Source organism: Marmota flaviventris, chromosome 11, assembly GCF_047511675.1.
Source record: "Marmota flaviventris isolate mMarFla1 chromosome 11, mMarFla1.hap1, whole genome shotgun sequence".
Classification (NCBI taxonomy): Eukaryota; Metazoa; Chordata; class Mammalia; order Rodentia; family Sciuridae; genus Marmota; species Marmota flaviventris.
This window is the reverse complement of record NC_092508.1, coordinates 39,077,956-39,105,680: the sequence shown is the minus strand read 5'-3', so window position 1 is coordinate 39,105,680 and position 27,725 is coordinate 39,077,956. Positions and strand designations below refer to the sequence as shown.

The following is a 27,725-nucleotide window of genomic DNA, read 5'->3' as shown; positions in this document are numbered from 1 at the left end:
TGGAAATGGAGATTATTATGTTAAATGAAATAAGCAGGCACACGATCTCACTTATATGAAAAATTTAAAAAAGTTGATTTCATAGAAATTGAGAGTGGAATGGTGGTTCCCAGAGGCTGAGGAGAATAGTGGGGAAGGGACGGATGGGGAAAGGTTGATAAATGTGTACTCAGTTACAGTTAGATAGGAACAGCAAGTTCTGAAATACTATTATACATTAGGATCATTATGGATAATAATAATGATGTACTGTATATTTAAAATTCTAGAAGAAAATATTTTTAAAGTTTTTAATTACAAAAAATGACAGATAGTTTAACTTGATTTAAATGTTATACATTGTATACAAGTACAGAAATAGTACATGGTACCAGATGGATATGTATAGATGTACTGGTATTATGCTTTTATGTACCAGTTAAAATAAATTTAATTAACTTTAAAAAGAAAAAAAAACAGACTACCACATATAGCACCAAAAAAAATCCATATCAGCTGTGATTGTAATTAACTGTATAAAAGTTTGGTTCAAGTAGCATTACTTAAAATGAGGTAAACTATTAAAGTAATGTAAGACTATTTCTGAATATTTTCTTGTCAAATCATGTAGTTGGTATCAATAAAATATAATCAGTAGTTAGAATTATAGACATAACTTTCAAAGTTTAATGAATATGTGCATATTTATATTTCAGGTTAGGAAATTTAATGATGGTACTTCTGTCATACTGTATTATATTCAATCAAAATATCAATGCAGAGGCCTGCATTCATTTAATGATATCAACTATTATTTTTCTATTTTTATCTTAACTTCAGTAACACACAAACCATGCTTCATATACAGAAAGAAATGTCTTCTGAAGTAAATGAAAATCAGACTTTCTTTTTCAATATTACAGATTATTTTTAAATTCCTCCTTAACTTAAATGGTTAAGTTCCCTTCCACAGTATTATTTTTATTTCTTCATTGCACTTTGTTTGCATTTATTGGACTATTTAGATCTATTATCTTTGCAGTTCATCATTCTTTTCTAGGTCCCTATCAGAGGCACTTGCTAATGGAGTAGGTAGCAATGATGAAATGATTCAGTTGCAATGCATTTCAGTAGGTTGCAGCCCATAACCAGGAGCCCTTTGAATAGACAGAGCAGCTTGCATAGTGCACGGTCTTTCTAACAGAGCATTTAGTAGAACCAAAGACAAAACCAAAGATCATTAAGTAATGTAACTTCAGTTTGAACTTCAAGGAATAATCAGAACAAATACCTATTTTTGCTTTTCATAGTTCTTGCTCCCAGAATTCTAAAATAATAGTTGAAAAGAAAATGTATGTGAGAAAAAGATAATAGCCTATTGGAAACTATACTGGCTTATATGGATATTTAAACATAAAAATCATGTCACTTCAAATAAATAATTCCATTTTCAAGGATATTTTTACCCACCTGAATGACACTTTTCATTATATCTCTCCATGTTTTATCCACAGTTGTAAATCGTCTGCCTTCTTCAGGCATTTGAGACATAATATCTGGAGAGCTGAAAATGGGCTCCAGATATAGCCAAGTGGCTTGGACCTTAAGCCACTCATCCAGAATCTCCTGAAGCAGCAGGAGCTTGCCCTCCCATTCTCTGAGGAGAAAACACAGTGGCTCTTATCAAGAGCAAAGCAAGCAATGTATCAGGTGACAAAACTGAAAACCACAACTAGATTGTAATCTTGAATGCAATGTTCTTATTCCAATTTCCATTCCTCTAGTTTCATTCAAAGCTAAGTCACTAGATTTGTCCAACAAAATGTTTTTAAAATAATAATGTCAACATTTATGCTTTTACAAAGATATATTGTAAGATATACCTATCTTACAAATGGGCCGGTTTATGTATGTCATTACAAGAAACTTCAGTGATACCATTCCATATCTAGAAGTTACAAATTCTGCAATGAGAACACTCAATGATAAGTATTCTGAATGACTGAGGAAATGCAGTTACATATAAGACTCATTATTTACTTTAACATCCTTTCTTTCCCCAGTGATTAATCCACTGATTAGATTAAATCTCTCATAACTCACTCATTTCACCTCTAAAAATTCTTATACTGTCTCATACATGATTTGGGGGAGGACACCTCATACATAAATATTAATATTCTGCCCATGACCCCCAAAACCTCATGCCCATCTCAAAATGAAAAATAAATTTAGTCCATTTTCAAGAGTCCCCATAATATTAACAGTTATAGCAATGCCCAAAAGTCCAAGTCCATCTGAGACTCAAAGCCAACTCATGGATGTTTTGCCCTGTAAAGATCAAAGCAAGTTATATGTATCTGCTCTATAATGGTACAGAATAAACATTTCCATCCCAAAAGGAGAAACAGGAGCATAGCAAAAAGGGATGAGACTAAAGCAAGAATGAAATCCAGCTGGGCAAGCAAGTCCTGTAGTTCCATGTCCAGATCTGGAGCACATGACCTCATGATATTCTCTCCAAAGGGCTTCTGCAGCTCCACCGTGTCGTTGCTGATTGAAACCCCAAATGGTCTCTCTATTGACTTGTTTCTGCTTGATTTCTGCAGCTTTCCTGGGCAGAAATCCCACATTATTGGCAATTCTTAGTCCCAAGAGTCTCCAATGCAGCTTTGACTTCCTTCTTACATCTTCATGCATCACCTTTTCCAGGGTGGACCACAGGGACTCTGATTCTGCTACATTTTGCCTGGCCTTCCAGGCCTTCCTTGGAAATCTTGGTGAAAGTTTCTGTGACCCTCCAACTCCAGCATCCTTCATTCCTGAAGAACCAGGATCATAAGGTTTTTGCCAAGGTCTGTCATCATCTCCAGCAGTAGCCAGTCCTCCTGGGACCATGGCTGTAGTAGCTTCTGAGTGCTTAGGTGGCTAAGCATGGTGAAAAAACTTCTAGGCGCCCTCTGCCAGCAGGTTGACCCATGCCCTTTTCTCAAAGGAATTTTTACTTTTATATCCATAAGCCTAAGATGGGTATAATTGTGCCAATTCCTGAGATGCCCTTTAACTATCTTTCCTATTGTTTCGGGGTAGAGTACTTTGCATTTCTCTAGTGGCTGCAATACCTTTAACAACCACACCTTCCTTAGCTCTGTTTTATTCACAGTTTTCTGGCCACACTGCACGTTTTTCAAATCTTTCCACTTTGCTTTCTACTCCTAGTTATCACAGTAAACTTGGCTAAAAGCTGCCTGCAATACTATGCCACCACCTGAATGCTGTACTGCCTTGACATTTCCTCCATGGGATTAATTAATTAGCACATCACCTTTAAATTCAGCTTTACAAAAAGTTTCACAATATGAGCAAAATGTAGACAACTTCTTTGCCACAATATAACATGAATGACCCCGAGTCTAATTAGTGTCCTCCTTCTCTGAAACCTCATGAGCAGTCCTTACTGTATATAGTCTTAGGACATTCTGGTCTTTTGTCTCTCACAATAATCATTCATTAAGCTCCACTTAGAACATTCTGAAGTTTTTACAGCTTGCATCTCAAATTTTTCCAAATTGCTCCCACCACAAACCAGCTTCACATGATCAGGTTAGTCACTGCACCAATCCCACTCTCAGTATCAATTTCTGTGTTAGTCACCTTTTTCATTGCTATGACCAAGAGACCTGACAAGAACAATTTAGAGGAGAGAAAATTTATTTGGGGCCCATGGTTTCAGAGATGGCCCACTCCATGGATCTGGGCATGAGGTAAGACAGAATATCATGGCAGAGGAAGGCAGCTCAAGGAATGGGAACAAGGAAACAGAGAGTTCCACTCACCAGGGATAAAATAAAAACTCCAAAGGCACACCTCCAGTGTATCTAAATCATAAAACCCCATAAACTTAACAATTTTATAAACACACTTTTAATTTCTATTTGTACTTCCTCTATCCTTACAGCAACCCAATAAGTTAGGATCTGTCATAGTATATATTTATGATTGGGGAGACTGAGGCACATTGGGGTAGGTTCCAGGCTCAAGTTCACCTTCCTAATAAATGACAGAAGTTCACCTTCCTAGTAAATGATAAAACTGAGATTTGAACCCAGACAGCTGTAACCACTCTGCTGTCCGAGATAACATAGCCACAATAAGGAATACTTTATTAGTAACAACAACTTAGAGGTCGGATAGCTTTATTTTATATATTAACACATTACTTTCCATATATAAGTGGTAATCTGTGATTTTAGATCTCTAAAACCAAAAAATATGCATAGTTCCCTGAATAACCAGTCATTTTTAAATGCCTTTAAAATTCTTTTCTTCCAGTGTTTACCAATGAATTTAACTTTCTTTCACAAGAGACATGAATGCCTTATGCTTTCTTCTGGGATTTTTCTTTTTTCCTAAACCATATATGATGGAGAAAATTTCTCACTAGCTAATAATATCATGCACAATTCCTGAAAAAAAAGAATTTATATATATATTATTTTCAAAGCAGTTTGTTCTTCTTTTGATGTGCACATTGTGCTACTTTTGTAAGAGACAGAACAATCAAACACAGAGAATGAGCCAGTTCCAATCAGAGCATGCTCAAATTTATGGTATCATAACATGGTACAATCATGTTATAATCAGAGAGACTCTCAGACAATTAACCTTCCCCTTGCCATGAAAATTCACATTGAAGATGGTAGTTTGATTTGGATATCTATTGTTTAAATTGTTAACATAACCTGCTTAATACAAATTCCAAAACTGAAAACACTGGCAGGGTAAGAATTTAATGTTGTGTCTACTGCTTAAAACTTCAAATTAAAATTATAGTTTCATTCTTTTGCACTTAATAGCCATCCTTCACTCATGTAGAAATTAAAATAGATGCTCAGAGATCATCTCTGACAAAATAATTCATATATTTGGAAAATGATATTATTATCTTCAGTTTATAGTCCATGTACTTTATAAACTATGTTCAGAGAAAAAAATTATTTTTTGGAAATCCAAAAATAATATAAATTATAGGCAAATAAAAATAAATATATGGATGTTATTGTTCACTGCCTTTGGTATGAATATAGAAGTTAGCAATCTATTAAGTAGCAAAAGGATCTGAACTCTTTTAAAATAATGAAGGAGCTGAGCTCAGTGGTGCACACCTGTAATCCTAGCTACTCAAGAGACTAAGGCAGGAAGATCCTAACTTTGAGGCCAGCCTCCGATCTTAGCAAGATGTTGTCTCAAAAATTTTAAAGGGGGACTCTGGAGATATAGCTTAGCAGTAGCACACCCTTGAGTTCAATTCCTAATGCCTCAAAAACATAATAGTAATAAAGGTCACCATTTCTTACAATGAACCATTTAAAATATGGAAGTATAAAATGCAGTATCAATTCTTAAAGGAACTTCACATTAACTACAAGCACTTTTGTTAACATAGTATAAATATCATATCACTTTACCTCATTTGTTTTTCATAAGGTTTAATGAAAGGAGAGCCTCGCATAGTTTGTGTTTTAATTATATGGTCATCCAACAACATCTGAATTTCATCAACTGCAGACAAAATAAAGGTTCCACTTTCTCTATAAGGATGAATGACAAATTCCATTGAATCCCATTCATTCGTCATCTTCTCCATGCCCTTTTCAAGAGAATATTCTTTGCTAGCTGATTCACTAATACCTTCAAATCTATCTAAATATGGTTCCAGATTCATGTCTAAAAAGGAGAAGACAGTGGAGTCATCTGCTGGCTGCAGTGGGAAGCCAACAATTGCGGACATGGCCTCCCAGTGCCTGGGGCGCAAACCAGGATTACAGATCACTTGAATGAGAGGAATGTACTGTTTGAACTCTTCCACCCTTGCTCTTACTTTTTTTGTCATTGCCAATGCATTTGGAGAATCATGGAAGGGTTTCTCCAGCTTATATAGTCCTCTCCAGTAATTTCCAACGTCTGTTTCTACTTGATCTGGATTCACCTTGTGATATGGTCCTTCTGTCCATGCTCTATGTTTGGTGGTAAATTCAACAGCAGTTTCATACAGACGAAGATAAGGATTTAAACCATCTTGGATTTTTTTACGTTGAGGATATATTGATGGTAACCAGCCAAATGCCTCCTCTTCAGCATTAAATTGATCAATCTGAAAAGACAGATATTAAATACACTATTCTGAAAATGAATAATATTGCAGAGCATTGTGGCACACATCTATAATCCCAGCAACTCGGGAGGCTGAAACAGGAGGATTACAAATTCAAGCCAGAAACTCAGAGAGGGTGTAAGCAGCTTAGCAAGACCCTGTCTCCAAATAAAAAATAGAAAGGATTTGGGATATAGCTCAGTGGTTAAGCACTTCTGGGTTAAATTCCCAGTACCAAAACTAAAAATAAACAAAAAAAGTAAATAATATTAAATATTAATTTTTTTAAATGTTTCAAATGTGAACTAAAAAAGCCTCACTAGGCCATAAAATTAAACTTAAATAATCTAGAAAAGTGAGTAGTAATCTGTTTTCTGCTTCCTGTTTACATTCTTGTAAATGACATAATATCCTTTTTTGGGAGGGGAGGTACAGAGATTGAACTCAGGGGCACTCAACACTGAGCTACATCACCAGCCCTTTTTTGTATTTTATTTAGAGAATAAAAGGGTCTCACTGAGTTGCTTAGCACCTCACTGTTGCTAAGGCTGGCTATAAACTTGTGATCCTCCTGCCTTACACCCAAGCAGCTGGGATTACGGGTGTGCGCCACCATGCTGTAATATCCTTTTATTAAGACTAAATATTTTTCTCCTATACACTTTTACTAGTTTCCAGAGGACAATTCTGGTTACACTAGTTAAAACAGTCAAATAAATTTACATATATAAAGAAATTTTTGCCTACACAGACATATTGTGGATCTAGCTTCCTTCACTATTAGGAATTCAAATACTTTAAATATATACAGGATTGTCTTATGTACTGCGAAAAATAGAAGAGTATTATATTGCAAATTACCAATGTCAGAGGGTTAGGAATCCAGCTCAGGGAACAAGACATGCATAGGCAGAAATTTAAATAGCAATTGTTCAATAATCATTTAAAACAAAAGAAGAGATTTTTTAAAGCAGTAACTGTTCAGTGTAAAATGGATAGTTTGTGTCTGTGTCTGTGTATATAAAATATTTTCACTAAGAGGTGAGAATGCTGAAATAGTGTATTCATAAGTGCTTCTGTAGAAAAGATGTGATCAGACCTTGGTCTTAAAAGTGAGAAGGATAAGAAGAGGAAGACTTGGTAAAGAAAGAAATAATTTTCTTAGTTTAGTTGTGAAGTAGGTAAAGATGTGGGTTGTTCAATCTGTAGAATTGGAAAGTACAAGACACATATATAAATTATGCAGGTTACTTAAATTTCACTGACCTCAGTTTTTGAAAATTGAGTTTATTTCTATTTTCTCAATGGGTGGTTACATATTTGTGATTCTTATAAAGTATTTAATTACCTGAATAGATATTAAAAACTTTCAATGTAAAAAAATGGTAGGGTATCATAATATAGTATGTTTGCATATATCCTCTTTTTTGTAAAAAATACAATTAAAATTTTCAAATGTTATATATGTCAAAGGCTTTGGCTTTCCTTCTCCCAGTTTCTTCTAGTGAGAAAGCTAGTTTTTGAAATAGTTGTTTTAGGAATAAAGTGGCTCAGTGAAAGAAAATAATAGGTTCAATTTAAAAATGCTGCTGTAGAGAGGAAAAAATGGTGGATCAGAGGAACTAACAATGTTACAGCAGTACTTCAAGAGTGAATTAAAACATCAGTTTCGTAGCAGCTAACTGGGGGTAGAAAGCAGGAAAACACAAGTAGGCAACCCAGTGAACTAGCAACTAGTTGAAAACCAAAAATATTGGTTTCTAGAAAAGAGGCAATAGATACCAGCAGCAATGAATGTGCTGTAGCACAGAGCTGAACTTAACTGGGAGAAAGTCTTGGCGCTCTCCAGGAGAGAGACCCAGCAAACCCTGGCAGAGGTGACTAAAGCAGGGAAGCAGTGACACAGCTTGGAGGGCCTCTTAATTCTAAACTAGCCAACTAGGAATCCCTGCAATTTACCCTTGAGATTTTTGCTCTCTGTTTTTCTTTTCTTTTTCTTTTTTCCCCTGTTGTTGGTATACTTGCTTAATTTAGAGTACTCAAGATCAAACAACCATTTAGGCTCTACTCTTCACTGGAATGGTAGACTCAGACCATGAATTAATTTGGGCCTAGGAGGCTGGGACTCCAACTAGAGACAAACTCAGAGTGGCCAATCAGCCTGAAGAGTAGAGGAGAATGGGGAGTAATTTCATTTGAAATTGGCTGTTTGATCTCTAGGATAAGTAATATGGCTGATGGGGGAGGGGAAATTGGGACACATTAGAGTTAGGCAGAAAGCAGAGACCTCACAAAACTTAGAAGAGGGAGGGGGAATAGACTAATGTCCACTCCTACTCACCCCCACCCCCACTTCCCCGCCATTCCCCCCAGGATTCCCCCTGAACTTGGCCTAGGGCTCTTGGAATGAAAGGTGCAAGGCAACCCAGATCAATCTACAGATGGAGCAGATGAAGGATAGGTCAGCAGCCCTGTCAGAACTGCATTCCTATTCCCTGACATAATAACGAAGCCATTTTGAGAGTACAGACTGCTCTGTAGCAGACAAAGCCTCCTCCCCTTGAGTAGAGATAGCAAGGAAAGGAGTGAGTGAAACAGCATACAGACTCCCCTAAAACAAGTTTATCTGGCTTGGGTCAGAGAACAATGAATAGCGTGATATTTGCATAACAGAAACTGCCTCATAGTTGGAAGATTCTATAATCAAAAATCCTAAAAAGAATGGCCCTTTTTAATAATATCTCAGCAAGAATGAAACAGAACTTCTGCATGGTAACTATTGAATTAACTGCTTGATAACTGATTCTTAGTGTCACCCTACAATTTGTGTTTTGTCAGAGTTCTAATACTATGTATTTTGTCAATTAACTGGAGCCTGTCTTGATACCTCTTTTCTTCTCTTCCATCTCCATCACCATCCTTTGTCCTTCATCTATTTTATTGTCCCTATTTTAACTTGTCTCCCTTCTCTCCCCCACCATTTTACTTTCTTTTTTCCTTTTTCTTCTATTTTCTTTATTTTATTCCATCTTTCAGTTCAAATTAGTACACTACAACTAATACTTAATCTTTTTATCCTATGATTTATTATTTCTCACCCATGATTCTCCTTTGTTAATAGAGTTGTAGGGAACATTAATACTAATGGTTACAGCATATGCTAATATAAGTTAATATAAAGTGTGCTCTTATAATACTACTATTATTTGTGGTTTCAAAGAGGCATTGGAGGTTGAAATTAACACTTGGTTATGCTGTTCAGATACATGGATGATAAGACATACTCCCAGCTCAGGATTTATTGTAGATAACTACTCACCAAAGGACCCCCCACATAAAAGAGGAAGAAGAATCCATCTCAACAGATGCAAAAATAGGACCTTAGAAACCATGGGGAAATAAGCCAAAAAGATGATTTTAAAGATTTCAACCCCTCAATAAGTGAATCTACAAATATTGATGTGGATAAAATCCCAGATGAAGAATACAAAAAGTTGATAATTAAAATGATCAATGAATTTAAAAATCTAAGGAATAACTCAGATGAAATAAAAATATAAAAGAGAATTTAAATACAAAGAGGTGCTGAAAAATCAGCAAATAGAAATCTTGAAACTGAAAGACAGAAAGCAAATAAAAAATTCAGTTGAAAATCTCACCAACAAATTAGACCTACATAGGAGACAGAATTTCAGGACTTAAAGATAATATACATGAACTTGAACACTCAGTCAGCAATTAAGAAAAAGAAAAGATGGGACTAAAGTACAGGCTAATGGCATTAACAATCTTTTCAGTGAAATAATACCAGAAAAAATGTCAAAAGCTTGGGAATGAAATGGACATCCAGATACCAGAGGCATATAGAACCCCAAACAGACAAGACCAAAAAAGAACCTCTCCACAATATATCCTAATTAAGATACAGGACAAGGATGGAATTTTAAAAGCCTCAAAATAAAAATGCCAGGTCACATTTGGAAGTAAACCTATAACTTCCTATTTCTCATAAGGAACTAAAATCCAGTAATACCTTGGAATGTCTCATTCAAAGCCCTGGAAGATAACAAGTACCAGCCAAGAATGCTATATCCAGCAAAGCTATCACCTTCAGAATCAAAGGAGAAATAAAAATCTGCAAAGATAAGCATAAACGAAAAACTTCATGGTTTCTACAAAAGCGCTACAGAAAATATTTAAAGAAATAACACAGAAGTTAATAACAAATTTCAGAGCTCTGGCAAGGATAAATCTCATTATAAGAGTAACTTAGCAAATGTAAATTAAGACCAAATTAACACTTTTTTATTATTAACATCCCTCTATAATAAATGTGTCTCAATTTTGGCAGAGTGAATTAAAAAATAAGACTCAACTACAAGTGGTTTGCAAGAGAATCATTTTATAGACAAAGACAACCACAGGCTGAAGTAAAAGGATGGAAAAAGATATCCCATGCAAATGGAGACTGAAAGCAAGCAGGAATAAGTACTTTTATATCTGATAAAGCACACTTCAAGTTAAAATTAATCAGAATAGACAAGAAGGTCACTTCATACTGGTAAAGGGAACAACACAACAAAAAATATAACCATAAATATTTATATCCCAAATGTTGGTGCATATAATTATATAAAACAGTACTTGACATTAAGGCTCAAAAGACTCCAATATGACAATATTGGGGTGATTTTAACATACTTCTATACCATTTGATAGGGCATTCAGACACAATATCAGTAAAGATTCTTCAGAGCTAAACAATTTTATGAGTCAAAAGAAGCTAAGAGACATGTATAGAATAGTTTATTCAACAACAGCTTAATACACTTTCTTCTCAACTTCTCAAGGAACCTTCTCCAAATCTTCTCCAGACCATGTTTTAGGACACAAAGCAAGTCTTAGAAAATATTTTTTAAAAAACTGTATATTCCTTTGCATCTTATCAGATCATAATAGAATGAAATTAGAAAAGAACAGCATGAAAAAACATAGAAATTACATAGAAAAGAACAGCATGAAAAAAACATAGAAATTACATAAACAAATGGAGATTAAAAATGTACTTTAAATGAATCAGAGAGAAAATAAGAGGAGAAATGAAAAAATTCCTGGAATCAAATGAGAATAGGGATCTCACATAAAAGAATCTCTACTACACCATGAAGTGGTTCTAAGAGGAAACTTTATAGCTCTGAATGCTAAAAATCAAAAAGACTCCAAATACATGCCATTATCATGTTATCCAAGATCTTGGGAAAACAAAAACAAACCAATTCCAAAAGAAGTAGAGAGAAGGAAACAATTAAGAGCCAAAATTAGTAAAACAGAGAATAAAAAAATAATACAAATGATCAATGAAACAAAGAGTTGGTTCATTGAAAAGATAAACAAGATTGATAAGCCTTTAGCAAAATTAACCAAAAGAAAGAGAGACAGAAACTCAAAGTTTTAATGTTTTCTTTCATATGTGGAAGCTACAGTTAAAAAAAAAGGAAAGGGGAAGAAAAGGACAGAATAACATAAAGAAGTTATCCCATATAAATTAATAGATAAGTGAAAGAAGTCTAATAGAGTAGACAAAGGAGAATTGGAGAATGCTTTTTTCTATTTCTATAAAGAATGATGTTGGGATTTTAATTGGAATTGCATTGAATCTGTATAGTGCTTTGGGTAATATGGCCATTTTGACAATATTAATTTTTCCTCATGCCAGTTATCAAGAATACAGACAATAAATGTTGGCAAGGATATGGGGGAAAAGGTTCACTCATACATTGCTGATGGGACTGCAAATTGGTACAACCACTCCGGAAAACAGTATGGAGATTCCTTAGAAAACTTGGAATAGAACCACCATTTGACCCAGCCATCCCACTCCTTTAAGTCCCAAAGGACTTAAAATCAGCATACTATAGTAATGCGCGCAGCCACATCAACGTTCATAGCAGCTCAATTCACAATAGCTAAACTGTGGAACCAACCTAGATGCCCTTCAATAGATGAATGGATAAAGAAAGTGTGGTATATATACAATGGGATATTAGTCAGCATTAAAAGAGAATAAAATCATGGCATTTGCAGGTAAATAGATGGAGTTGGAGAATATCATACTAAGTGAAATAAGCCAATCCCCAAAACCAAAGCCCAAATGTTCTGATAAGTAGATGTTGATCCAAAACTTGGAGAGGGAAGGCATGGGAAAAATGTAGGAACTTTGATTGGGCAAAGGAGAGGACGGGTGGAGAGGGTGCATGATAGTAGGAAAGATAGTGGAATGAGATGGACATCATTACCCTAGGTACATGTAAGACTGCACATAGGGTGTGACACTACATTCATATACAAAAAACAGAGATATGAAAAGGTGTGCTGCAACTGTGTACAATGAATCAAAAGGCATTTTGCTGTCATATACACCTAATTAAAATAAATAAATAAATAATGAAAATAAAAAGAAAGAATGGACGGGGTGGGGGGCAAAAGAAACACTGAGACGCTAAGGGTAGAATGAACTTATCTCAACATCATAAAAGATATACAGGAAAAACCCAAACTCAATAGTGAATGGGGAAGAACTGAAAGTACTTCCTTGAAAATTTGGAACAAGACAAGGATGCCCACTCTATCATTCTTATTCAATGTAATAGTAGAAACTCTAGCCAGAGCAATTAGGCAAGGGAAAGAAATAAAAGAGATACAAATAGGAAAAGAAGTAAAATTATCACTGATTGCAAATAATATGATCTTATACTTTAAAGACCCCCCCAAAAAAACTCCATCAGAAGATTTCTAGAGGTGGTAAATTCAGCAGAGTTGCAAGGTACAAAAATCAATAGCCCTTCTGTATACCCATAATGAATCCACTGAAAAAGATGTTAGAAAACAATTCCATTTACAATAATCTCAAAAAAAGCAAAAACCTATGAATAAATCTAACTTCGAAGGTGAAAGACCTCTATAATGAAATTTGCAGAACAACGAAGAGAGAAAATGAAAATAATATTAGAAGTTATAAAGATCTCCCATGTTCTTGCATAGGCAAAATTAATATTGTCAAACCAGCCATATTGCCTAAAGTGTTATCCACATCCAATGCAATCCCCATCAAAATACTAACGACATTCTTCACAGAACTAGAAAACAAAGGTCCTTAAATTCATACAAAAGAATAAAAGACTCATAATAACCAAAGTTATGAGCAATAAGATCAATGCTGGAGATATCACGATACTTAATCTCAAGTTCTACTACGGAGCTATAGTAACAAAAACAGTGTGGCATTGGCATAAAACATAGATGTGAAGATCAAGGAATAAAACACACAGGAATAGAAGAAAAATCCACACATATATCAGAGTCTTGACAAGGTGCCAAAAACACATTGGAAAAAAGACAGCCATTTTATTTTTTTTTTTTTTTCATTTTAATTTTTTATTGTTGGCTGTTCAAAACATTACATAGTTCTTGATATATCATATTTCACAATTTGATTCAAGTGGGTTATGAGCTCCCATTTTTACCCCATATACAGATTGCAGAATCACATCAGTTGCACATCCATTGATTTACATATTGCCATACTAGTGTCTGTTGTATTCTGCTGCCTTTCCTATCCTCTACTATCCCCCCTCCCCTCCCCTCCCCTCCCCTCTTCTCTCTCTGCCCCCTCTACTGACATTCGTTTGTCCCCTTTGTATTATTTTTCCCCTTCCCCTCACTTCCTCTTGTATGTACTTTTGTATAACTCTGAGGGTCTCCTTCCATTTCCATGCATTTTCCCTTCTCTCTCCCTTTCCCTCCCACCTCTCATCGCTGCTTAATGTTAATCTTCTTCTCATGCTCTTCGACCCTACTCTGTTCTTAGTTACTCTCCTTATATCAAAGAAGACATTTGGCATTTGTTTTTTAGGGATTGGCTAGCTTCACTTAGCATAATCTGCTCTAATGCCATCCATTTCCCTGTAAATTCTATGATTTTGTCATTTTTTAATGCAGAGTAATACTCCATTGTGTATAAATGCCACATTTTTTTTTATCCATTCATCCATTGAAGGGCATCTAGGTTGGTTCCACAGTCTAGCTATTGTGAATTGTGCTGCTATGAACATCGATGTAGCAGTGTCCCTGTAGCATGCTCTTTTTAGGTCTTTAGGGAATAGACCGAGAAGGGGAATAGCTGGGTCAAATGGTGGCTCCATTCCCAGCTTTCCAAGAAATCTCCATACTGCTTTCCAAATTGGCTGCACCAATTTGCAGTCCCACCAGCAATGTACAAGTGTACCCTTTTCCCCACATCCTCGCCAGCACTTGTTGTTGTTTGACTTCATAATGGCTGCCAATCTAACTGGAGTGAGATGGTATCTTAGGGTGGTTTTGATTTGCATTTCTCTGACTGCTAGAGATGGTGAGCATTTTTTCATGTACTTGTTGATTGATTGTATGTCCTCCTCTGAGAAGTAAGACAGCCATTTTAATAAAAAGTGCTGGGAAAACCGAATTTCCATAGGTAGAAGAATAAAACAAGATTTCTTTCTCCCTGAACAAAACTCAACTCAAAGTGGATCAAATACCTGAGAATTTGACCAGAAACTTTGCGACTGCTAGAGAAATTACAGGGTCACCACTCCAACATATAGGATTAAGTATTGATTTCCTCAGTAATACTTCTAAAATACTTCTATTTGGAAATAAAACCAAATATCAATAAATGAAATAGCATTGAGTTAAAAAGCTTCTTCACAGCAAAGAAAATCTATGGAAGAAGAGAAAATCTTTTGGCAGCTATTTCTCCAACAGAGAATTAATAATCAGGAATATATAAAGAACTCAAAAAGCTTAACAACAAAAACAAATAACTCAATAAATAAATGGGCAAATGAACTAAAGAGACATGTCTCAAAATAAGAAATACAATGACCAACAAATACATGAAAAAATGTTCAACAGCTTTAGCAATCATGGAAATATAAATCAAAATTACACTGAGATTTTATTTTACTCAATTTAAAATTGCAATTAACAAAAATACAAATAACAATAAATGTTGGTGAATAGGTGGGGGGAAATTTACTCTTATATTTTGTTGGTGGGAGTGCAAATTTAGTATAATCACTGTGGAAATCAGTATAGAGTTTCCTCAAATGATTAGGAATGGAACTACCTTAAAACCCAGCTATACCACTTCTAGTATTTGTCCAAAAGAACAGAAATCAGAATAGTATTGTGAGACCTGTATTCCGATTCACAATAGCCAAGTTATGGAAACAGTCTAGGTGTCCTTCAACAGATGAATGGATAAAGGAAATATGGTACATTCACATGAAGAAATTTTACTCAGACATAAATGAGGATGAAATGATATAATTTCAGGTCGATGGATTGAACTGGAGAACATTATGCTAAGTGAAATATGCTAAACCCCAAAATTCAGGGGTTATTTTTGCTTTCATATGTGGAAGCTTGATAAAAGAAAAGAACAATAAGGAACTCTCACAAAAATAGAAGGGACATAAACAAAACAGGAAAGGGACAAGGGGAAGGAGAGGGGAGGAAAAGAGGAGGTACTTTGGGCAATGAAATTGACCAAATTATGTTATGTGCATGTATGCATATATCACAATGAATCCCACTATTATGTATAAATATAATGCATCAATTTAGACAATTTTTTAAAAATACAAATAGAGCTGCAAAATCTAACCAGGCATCTATGAAGATGGAAAACCTAAACAGTAACCAGATATTATTATTTGCCTACTTCTGCTAAAATAATATAGGTTCAATACCTATATTTATGATAGAATTATGATGCTGATATTTAATTATGCAAAGCAAAAACTGAGAAGCAGACTTAGACATGACTCTATCCTTAAAATAAAAGACTAAGGCCACGAAAAAATCAATACCAATAGAAAACAGCAATCATGCTCTTCCTTGAAGAACATCTGTAAAATCTATTTGTACCATTTCTATTATTCTCTAGTTATATAGTTAAAATGTTTTATTTGAATCTATTTCTTGGTAATAGGGATTGAACCCAAGGGCACTGAACCACTGAGCCACATCTCCAACCTTTTTTTATATTTTGAGACAGGGTCTTGCTGAGTTGCTTAGGGCCTCTATAAATTGCTGAGGCTAGCTTTGAACTCATGATCCTCCTACCCCAGCCTCCTGAGCCACTGGGATTACAGGCATGCACCACTGCACCCAGCTGAATCTATTTCTTAAAGGTGAATACCCAATACAAATGCCATTCTTTTTCATTTGAACAAATTAAATTTTAAATTATACCTTGTCTGCTGCTAAATCCAATTTGGCATTCAGTGTCTGAGCCTTCTTCAGGTATCTTTGTACATCCTGAAGATCTCCAAATGTATAAAATTCTTCTGCCTGTTTGGCATAACTCTCCAATTCCTCCACAAACCGTTCACACCGCAACTAATAAAAAAAAATTTGCAGTTACTATTTTTAAAAGTTAAAAACCGTAGGCATCAAGAGAAATTTTAAATATTTTTAAGGGTTATCAGAATTATTATTATATTTTTGTTACTGACAAAATATAAAGAGATCATTCAGAAGATGACTAAGATCGAAAATATGCAGGATTTTTAAAACTTGAACTTAATTTGCTAAGATTTCTCGAATTTCCAGATTTAAGTTTACTCTGTATTATTTTTGTAAGGAGTTCTAACACACAACAGAATAAGTTCAGATTTAAAAACTTAAAATTTTAACATTCTGATATAAAATCTGTGTGTGTGTTTAATATTTTTTTAGATGGACACAATACCTTTATTTTATTCATATTTATGTGGTGCTGAGGATCGAACCCAGGGCCTCACACATGAGAGACCACACATGAGAGATGAGTGCTCTATCGCTGAGCCCCAGCCCCAGCCCTGTGTGTGTGTTTTTAATGAGAAAAGCTTATTATAAAATTGTCATTGGTAAGTCATCCTAAATGAAATGGCTCTAAAAAATAGCTAACAATGAAATACTCAAAAGTCAAATATGGGTTATTAAAAATAGTTTTTCTATTATATAGATTTTCTAGGTGGTTGTCCTGTTTTCTCTAGCCTCCTGGCAAATTTATGGGTCTGGACCAGCCAGAAAGGAAAATAAGAGGAAAAATTCATGAACATTACATGTAGTTTTTTGTAATAGTATAGTTTACAATAAAGTATAGATAATTCTGTGTCACCTAGCAATTTTCTAAGTCCCCATTATATTGTAATTCAAGTATCTAATATTTACTCTTCATATTTTCTATTTTTTGGTTTTTAGTTGTATATGGACAGTATAGTATGCCTTTATTTTATTTTTGTTTATTTTTGTGTGGTGCTGAGGATTGAATCCAGTGTCTCACACATGCTAGGCAAGCTCTCTGCCACTGAGCTACTGCCTTAGTTCCATTTTTTACATTTTAAAAAATGCTTTTGAAATGGTATAAATGTGAAACAGAAATATAAAACACAGTTTAACAGTTTAAAATAATTTGATTTTTAAAGTCTATGGATTAATTTTCCATATAACATATTCTGTGAATTAACTGTATTCTCAGTAGCATCGCCCAGAAAGACAGCTATGCTGGTAATCAAGGGATATCTTAACTGTCTGACCTGGAACAAGTCTCTCAATCTTTGGGAATTAATTCACTCATCTATAAAATGAGACAAAAATTTAAACATTCATTCAGACAGTAGCTATGGAGTGCTCATGGTGCTCCATATGCATGTGTTATGATTTAATGTGTCCCCCAAAATTCATGTGTTGAAAACTTGATCCCTAGTGAAACACTGTTGAGAGGTGAAACCTTTAAAGCTGTGATTAGGTCCTGAGGGCTGGCCTATGAATGGGGTAATACCATTATCATGGGAACAGGTTAGTTATCACAGAAGTGGTTTCCTAAAAAACAAATGAGTTTGGTTCCCTATGCCCCCTGAGCAATTCCTTTGTTCTTTCTCATGCAAGTGCCTTTTTGCCTTCTGCCATGGGATGATACAGTAAGAAGCCCTTTGCCAGATGTGGGTCTCTCAAACTTGGACTTCTCAGCCTCCAGAACACTAACAAACTTTTGTTCTTTTCAGGTGTTCTATTACGGCAGCAAAAAAATGGACAAAAACATGTGTGTCAGTCACTGTGCTAGCCCACAGGATATAAGGAGGAAAGGTAAAAATGAAACAGCCTTGCTTTCAAGATGCTGGCCATCTAATGGAAGACAGACCTGAAAATAGTAACATAATGATCAGATCATTCATTTGGTGGACATGGGTTAAAAATGCAAGGAGAGCAAAGGAAAAGCTGCATTGAGATCTGAGAGAATTCTCAGAAAATAAATTGTGTTAGAGAGGCACATGGTGGCAGCAGAGTGTGTTCCAGAGTGAACACAGACAATGTGCAAGAGATGAGAGATGTACAGGAGTGTAGATGTTGCTTGGGGTTACAGAAAAGTCACAAGCAAAGAGTACAGAGAGGTAGGAGATAAGGCTGAATAGGTACACAAAGGTAAGTCACAAACCATCTTCATTTGAAAGATTAAAACAAAAACAAAAAGAAAATGCTCTGGTCACAATGTTCAGGAGAGTTTTAGTGATTATGAGGTATGAAGGGACATTTTGCCAAACAGAGCATTGATGTTCAAGCAATAAAAAAAAAATTAAAAATTTAAAAGACTAAAAATAGTACTATAAACTATATAAGATTAACAGTGTTTCTTTTTTTCATTAAAAATCTTATATGGTCACAGTCACTTGTGGGTAAAATATTCCAATGTTTTCTTCCTATTCCCTTGAAAAATCAAGAAATGACCCCACACTGATAATAGGGTACTCAATTGTTAAATATCCAATAAGCAGAAATCCAATATGTGTTCTATCTTCAACTAAGATTTATAAAGTAAGAAAGCTCAATATATGACCTTTGAAATAAAAGATTTGGCAATGTTATGAAAAGTTTAAAATTCAAAATAAAAATAATTTAAAATATTAAAATACCAACCTTAAGGCCATCTTGATATTGTTCCGTTTTCTCTTTAATAATTTTTCTGTGTTCATCAAAAATTTCTCCCATTCTTCCATACCACTGGAAAACATTATTATTTAACCTAATGTCTGCTGGAGAAAAGTTGGCACACTCAATGAGGAAGGCAAGGCAGTTTTTAGAATCCACTAATCTATTTCCCAATTCAACCATTTCAACTGCCTCCACTTTCTGGATATAAGCCTGAAGGAAAACAAAAATAACAAAATGAACTGCTTACGTCAAAAAGTAGACATGGAAATACACTGTATAAGTATGTGCAGACTTATTAGAGGTGAAGTCTTCTGGTTCAAACTAAGGGACTGCAGCTCAGATCAATTCTCCTCCCTCCCTTCCAAGCACCTCACCAAAATGGCAGGAAAAAAAAAACTTAGAAAATACTTAACGACATACAAAAAGCAAAGCAATGGGGAAGTACAGAGGAATGCTGTGGGTTGCTGGAAGACAACAGCAGATGCTCTCTGAGTAATTTCACTTATTCTTTCAGAATTACATTTTGCACGACCAACCATATGTCAAGACCTGTGCTAGGTGCTGGCAATGTAGAGGGATAAAGAACAGAACATCCTCATGAAGTTTGCAATCTACTTGGAAAGATAGTTAATAGTCAAATAGCCATCAGTGAAACTGCACCTCAACAGACACAACTGCTGCAGAAAAAAACAAAAACAAAAAAAAAAGACACACTGCTTAGAGCATATAATAAACAGTGGAGGCAGCTGGAGGTAGAAAGTAACTTTCCACAAAATTAAAAAATGATCCCACATTGTCAATATACTATAAAATCACTCCTTAATCATCCAATATGTATATTATCTTCTACTAAAATTTCTATTATAATAAAGTTACAATATATGACCTGTAAAATGAAGCAGTTGGCAATGCTACATAAAAGCTTGGTGTTACCAAAATGAAAAGGAAGTAACATGAAATGGGGAGTAGATTTAAAACACAGAAGTAACATGAAAAACAATCAAACTAAAACTTATCTAATAATTTCAGTGCCATAAATTCTATGCTTAAAACACAATATTTTTCAGAAAATTACCACAGAGATTTTAATATTTAATAAAATGTAGATTTTACAAAAAACAAAATATTTGCTGAGGAATTAAACATTTGTTGATAAAAATGGAGGGATAACCATTCATTTGAGGTTGCCTTGAACAGTTCTTGTTTATATCTGTAAACATGGTAATAATTATTAATAGTGCTCTCAAAAATATTCTGGTAGACAATTGCATTACTTGCTCTAATATTTCACCTCTCCAGCAGGCCCTGTAACGTCCTCTCATTCTGACTTGCTTTGGTCAATAGAATGTTAGCTATGTGATACAAGCAGAGAATTTGAAGAGCACTCAGACAATGAGGCTTGCTTGTCTATCATGCTATGAGAACAAGCCCAGGTGAGCCTGCCAAAGTTAGAGAGACAAGTGGAGCAAAGCCAAATTTCTGAACCACAGTTATACTAGTCAAACCAACTGAGAGCTGACTGAGCCAATGTAGTGAGTAATCCAACTGAGTGATGAGTGACCCCATCAAAACTAGAAGAACCACCCCAGAGTCCAGCCTAAATTACCAAATTGCAGATGCATGAACTAAGCATTTTTAAAGTCCATATTATTTTTAGTTTCTGTCTCAACTTTTAGAATGATTTGTTTCTCTGAATTATTGTGTCAATAATGAACTGATGCACAACTATAATGTGTTTATATAGACAATACCTTCATTTCCATTAGTTCTGCTGTATTTGGAGGAGTGCTTAGAGCTTTTTCAGCTATTTTCTCAAATTCTTCACATAATCTGAAACACCAGACAAAAAAAATAAATCTTACAAATTCATGATCAAATTTCATTTCAAAATACACTCCTGTTTACATAGTGTTTTGCTGCATAACAAATAAAGATTATAACTTATTTATATGACATCTAATAAATTAAGTGCAAATTTTTGTTCATCGACTTATTTGTTCAATACAAATTTAGGGATCATCTATTACATTTTCAACTTCAATATTAAGTGACAGCGACACAGAAATGACTAAGCTGTAGTAATGGCCCTCAAGAAGCTCAAAATCCACTATGAAGATAGGACTAAAAATGATTATTTTCAACCTAGAGTTTTGAGGGCTCTAACAGAAATTTAGTTGAGATGGCCCAAAGAGAGGGAGTGATTAACTCCACTTGGAGAAAACGGTTATAATGGACCTGCATGCTTACAAACTTCTGGTAATATGAAAATCTTTCTTACTGATTAGGATTGTGGCCAATATAAATGGTGAACTTACTTCAGGGTAGGGGGTAAAGAGAAAGAAAAGAGTAGCATGAGCTAAGGAAGTCCAGAAAAATTCTTCACAAAGATTGGCTGTAAGGTGAAGGAGACAAGAATAGTAATGGTAATGATGTTGGGTTGAAGTCGGGCTTAGAAGATGGAAGAAGGATGTGAACACATTTGCAAACTTCAGAGAAAGAATCAACAGAAAAGAGGAGGTCTGACCTATAGGATACAGAGGGGATTCCAGGTCCAGAGTGATAAGAGGCAATGTGTGGCACCTACATTTCGAAAGGCAGATTCTGCCCTCTAAGAATGTGACAGACAGCTATGAAGAGCTTCACGTAGAGGTGAGTAAAGCATGCAGGGGCAAGAAGTTTAGATCATTCTATTTCATGGTTCCTGATATGTCCTCTGTACATCTAGTGAGTCTGGCGTAATTAAGAGAAAATGAGAACAAACAAGTAGAACTGGCATGAGCTCAGTGAGCATTAAGAGGCAGGGAAAGCAGCTATGAAATTAAAATAAATATTTCACCCACTAGGAAACACTGTAAGTAAAAGGCATCTTCTCTCCTAGTGCTTCTAGAGGAAAATGTGCTTTAAGCTAAAAATATGATCTTGTTGCTAGCTAAGCTACCAAGTCCTGGTCTTTTCTCACTAGCCCTCCCCCTCACCCTCTGCCCTCACAATGTCTATGAAAGCATCACAAACCACTCCTGGTTCTTGGAATATGCCATGCCATTTCATACCTCACTGTATTATATATATTCTCTTCTCTACCTGAAATTCTTTCAACTACATTGTTATCCTGGAACATTCATCCTTCAAACTGAAATTCACACATCGATTCCTCTTTGCAGACTTTCCTAATCCCCCCAACCCCCAAACACCACCCTGAAAAAAATATTAATCATGTCTTTCTCTGTTCTACTTCTGTGCTTCTGTACAGAACTTACTGCACCTTACTGTAATTTACCAATTTGTATTTTATTCCCTTTCTACATTGTAACTTCCTTCAGCAGTTGAATTCACACTTCATTGAGTCTGATCCTATGCCTAATACAGGATAAGTTAAAAACAAACAAAAAAGACAAAACAGGAAGAAAAAAAAACACTTCCTTCAGGCTTTTGTACATCTTAAGATAAATATTTTTAATGATCTATTTTTCTCTAATACCATAATCATAAAAATGGGTCAACTTTCTTAAAAATATCCTGGGTTAGTCAAGAAATAATTTCCAGTTAACAATTTGTCATGCCATTTAAGAGTAATTAGTAAGGCAAAATTTCAAATTTGAGAATTCCCTGAGAACCCATAACAGCTATTGTGTAAATCCACTTTGAAAACCCACTTTGTATATTGATTATACAATTTAGAACATCTGATGTTAGATAATATCCTTATGACATGTGCAAAAGAAATGCAAACAAATTTAATGCAACCTTAATTTATATAATTAGAATACATTAGTAGTGAAAAAGAAATAATATTAATAATCACATCCAGAAATGATACTTAAAGCCAAGTAAAAATACATTTGGCACAATCTTTTCTTCTGAATCAATTATGACAATGCACTAGTCCACTACTTTAGTTGTGTGATAGTTTATTCTGTTGACATTCCCTCCAAAATAAAAATATATTCAATATCACACAAATACCTTGTATTTACTTCCTGATGATCTGTGAACATTTTTGCTATAAGTTTCCCACAAATATTATCTGCTCGTTTTACCAATGCTCTGATTAATTCTTCATAGTGTATTTCAAACATTCCCAAGCGAATACTCTGAAACATATTAAAAGTTTAATAAACATGAAATGGAATAAAAATTAATGAGATTCCCATATTTTTCCATTCTCATCCGATTGATTTTTGTAAGTATGATCTAATAAGGTTGTTGTTTTTTTCTTCAAACCTGATGCCTAGAGGGTTTTCTGATATTTTACAACTATCTTCTGGATAAACATCCTTGAAATTATTATCCTGGAAGCCAATTCTTTTAGAATAAAAATAGATAAAGACAATTTGGAGACTGAGTTACTACTAAATAGGTAAAGTAGATTTCAAATGTTCCATTTGCTCTGTATACAAAATATAATACAGAGGCATGGTAGAAAACTAGAAGAATGTTGATTTAAAAAAAAGAACAAAAGAAGAAAATTTTAAGTTACCATTATCCTACTAGACAGAAGTAAGCATGGGATTGGGATAAAGTTCATGGGACTGAGAGAAAGAAGGGTTAAATTATATGAAGGTCTTACAAGATAATGTCTCCACTACATGAGCACAAGAACTGTTATATGTCCTGTCTGCCGCCTAATACCCAGGGCTTATCACAATGATTGGCATATATCCTAAACTCGATAAATTTGTTCCTAGTGATAGTAATGCTCTAATTCTTTCTCTGTATGTTCTAAACTACATGTTAATAAAAAAAGGAGAAAGATTGTTGGGTACAGATAACTGTTGCACAAAACGAATCATTTACCTTTCTAGATGTGTACTGTATTTCATCAATTAGTTTTTGGTATCTGCGAATTTCTTCTATTATTCTCTCATAATTATGATTCTCTGCAAGGAAATCATCAGCATCTTTCTCAGCTTGTTTGGTAATTAAAAAGTCATATTTATCATAGAGCTTGAGGTGTTCAGTAGGTGCCACACTCTCTTTCATAATCACCTCCTTAATCTTTGCTTTGTGAGCTTCAACAATTTCATCCAGAATTATGGGCTTCAAAGTTGTTGGTTTAGACTTACTTTCCTAAACAAAGGTGGGGACAACGTAACTTATTTCAAATAAAGTAACCATATCATTTGTCTTTGTAAAAATACTAACCTTATGATAATATTGCCTTTCTTTTTTAAATTTTTATTTTCTAATCTCTATAGGAAGATATTCATTCTAATCACAGCAGGGTTTTAAAATCTAGGTTTCATAGAATGTTTTGTTTTCCTTAAGGCTAGCTAGTTGTATTTTGTTTTTCTGTATGGATCAAAGAGTAGTCACTTGAAAATCTATACAAAATAAGATTTAGAACATAAAGACAGAAAAATCCACATTTTATTTGTGCAATTGTACATGCTAGCTTTATAAGGTTATGTCTACATTGTATAGTATTAAAAGAAAATTCACTAGTTCTATGTCATATCATCATACATTTTAATCCTAGAACTTCTTGACCTTCAGGAGAAATTTATCTAGAACAAAGAATGACTGTTGACTCATTCATTGACCTTCAATCTTTGAGCCTGAGAACAGCAACCAGACCATACTAAAATCCTTAGTTGCAAACTTTTATTCTGCTATCATAATCAGAATAGCAATGGGTATGAATGGACCAGATGACACGTTTAAATAAGCAGAAAAATCTCAACACTTTGCCTCTATTCCCTTCTCAAATATGAGGACAAGTAATTATGTTGATATAGTTTATTATCTGAACTTAGTAACTCTTAAAAATATTTATGCTCTGTTGTCAAGAGGAAGAAACTTTTAACTGTAACAAATGAAAATTAGTGTGAATAGTCTAAAACATTCAAAATCGTCACATCAAATGGTTCCTTAAGAGAACTGTAAAATTTTCTGTCAGCTGGGGGCATTTGTCTGCAATGCCCTCTAGTGTGCATTTCAGAAAATCACCTTGCTTAGAACTGGTGAAGCTTCACAAGAATATTAATGAATCCAGCTACTTTTACCCCTGGGCTTAGTAGATGCTTGGTTCTCATCTTTTCTGAGAAATAAATTTTAGGATAATGCAATCTATATCACATGATATACTATATGCAATGTGAAATTATTTATTCTTGTATGAAACTCATTAATATTCACTATAGAATGTTTCTTAAATTTACTAACAGTCTAAGTCTATAGATTTATCTTTCTTAATATAATTGGATACCAGGACTTCAGAACTACATTAGAAAGTGTTTTTTAAATCTAATCAGCTCCTGTCAAGAGTTAGAAGAAATGATATTTTGTATGAAACACCTCAGGTGCTCTAAAGCGTATCAAATTAGACTTGATAAAGTTACATGCTTGGACTCAGTGCACTGGCTTCTTGCAGGTTTGCCTTCCATGAAAAAAAAAAAGTGTATTTTTAGTTCATTTTCAGTTCCTATCAAAAGTTGTGATAAAACAGCAACATAAATCCCACTTTTGCAATTGCTGTCAAAGATCATTGAGACTATGTGAAATTATCTTATTCAAGACACTTTATTATCATTTGTTTCCAAATCTGATTTCACGAATCACCTAAGGCTAGGGGTAGTAGTCATGGTGAGCCTTTGAATTTGTATTTTTAAAATATCACCAGGTAATATTCATACGTTACCCTAGGTATCATGCCCCATGAAAAACCTTTTTCTCAAAATCTGATACCAGGAAAAAATATCATTCTCCCCTGAGAAGTTTAAATTGATTATATTAATCCTAACTTAAACTTGTCACATTTTCATGTTTTAGAAATCAGGAAGATTATAGTCATATTTTATAACCATAAAATTATAGTAATTGTACTCATTTGGATAATTACAATTATTACTTTTATCTATTTAGAACTTATTAATTCACCTTGGTAACTTATTGTATATGTGTGTTTCATATGCTACCTCAAGTCTTACATGAAAAAAAATGTAATAAAGGAATTGAATTTCACAAAGGACAAAGTGAACAGTTACGTTTCTTGAGTGACTTCTATGACAACATGAGAAACAGATATCCATAAAATGACTAAAATTATCATTTATAATGTACACCTAAGTAAACAAAAATTTAAGGGGCCAATAGGAGAGAGCATGACTTGAGATAGATCACAGTCTGCAGAAGTGAGCAGCTGCCCTGGGAATGGCACTGATCTCCTTCTCTAAGCTTTACTTTTGAGTCTCCAGCAAGGTGGAAATAGGAGGTGGGAAGTAGCTGTGGGGTGACAAACTCTCAGGACTGACCAAGGTAGGAAGTCATATTTCGTACCCACACATAAAATGAAGAACAATGAAAGGTGACACAATAAAATGATGGTTCTGAGGAGACAAATCTTCAGAATACTAAAAGGTGATAGAATCCTTGCATGAGGGGAGAAAAAGAAGAGAAATGTCTTGCTTTTGCCTGATTTCTCAGTGAAGGAAAAAAAATGGCTGCCTTAAGAATTTAGAACCCTGAGCTTGTTCTCAAACAGAGTTGGTAATTGCCAGTGTTGTTCACAAAATTGTTAATCAAGGAAAATAATAGTTAGTTAAAAATAATTCCATGGTCTATGTGAAACTTCCAAAGAATCAACTTAAACCACATTAAACCACAACCTCAAAGACTTTCCTGCACAAAGTTCATATATATATATATGTATATATATATATATATATATATATATATATATATATATATATATCCATCCCCATAATAATAAAGGAAAAATATCCAGAGGAAAAAGAACACTAGTAACAGGAGTCAGCAAACAGCAGAATTAGAATAGCAAAGACCATATATATACTGCAATTATTAAGTATAGAATATAACAGATATTTAATGTGTATAAAGAAAAGTAAAAGCTTAATGAACACATGATGATATACAAAAGATTATCAAAAATGATGAGGCCTTCTTGAAAAATAAATGGAATTCCTGAAAAAAAAATTAGAAACTCAGAAGTGAAGATAAAACCCTTAATATGCATAATTTCACAATCATAATGTTAAGTGAAATAAATCAAGTCACAAATGATATAAAAGATGATTTTTCATACTTATAACAAAGATATGAAAAATCAAAACAGAAATTGTTTAGATATTTATAGACATACAGAGAGTTTATTTTTTAAAATTATGAATAATAAATCCAAAAGTCAGGATAGTGATTATTCTGCTAAAAAGTAGAATAGGGATCTAAATAGGAAGGAGCAATGAGGGAGAGCTTTCAATTATCAGTATCATCCTTTCCCTTAAGATGGGCTATAGCTAAAACAGATGTTAACTTTATTACCATGTAAACCTTTACATACTAATATCCTGTACTCTTTTGTATGGGTGAAATATTTGTAAACTACTTTAAAAATAAAAAAGCAGAAGAAAACTACAGATTGGAATTGCCACCTTGGAAAACTTGTAAGCTTAGGAAATCTTCAGGCATGGTTGTTTAATGTACTAAAGTGCAGTAACTACTGTTGAAATGTCATAGATGGGATCTATGAATTTAAAATATACAAAGAGGAGCTCACTATTTGTGGGAAAAAAAATATAAGAAAGGTAATCAGCCACAGGATAGTTTTACAGAGCTAGAA

General features: G+C 34.2%; 1 protein-coding gene across 1 annotated transcript in view; it reads right to left on the bottom strand.

The window, feature by feature from the left end:
- The window catches only part of Dnah7 (dynein axonemal heavy chain 7), a 323,134-nt gene that overhangs the window by 221,260 nt on the left and 74,149 nt on the right, over positions 1–27,725 (bottom strand). The window contains exons 13-19 of the mRNA XM_071619296.1: positions 23,942–24,214; positions 23,111–23,238; positions 20,899–20,977; positions 19,133–19,357; positions 16,427–16,573; positions 5,448–6,133; positions 1,450–1,636 (exon numbers count right to left, since the gene is read on the bottom strand). Coding sequence (XP_071475397.1) covers positions 1,450–1,636; positions 5,448–6,133; positions 16,427–16,573; positions 19,133–19,357; positions 20,899–20,977; positions 23,111–23,238; positions 23,942–24,214 — 1,725 coding nt within the window. The remainder of the gene's footprint in view (positions 1–1,449; positions 1,637–5,447; positions 6,134–16,426; positions 16,574–19,132; positions 19,358–20,898; positions 20,978–23,110; positions 23,239–23,941; positions 24,215–27,725) is intronic.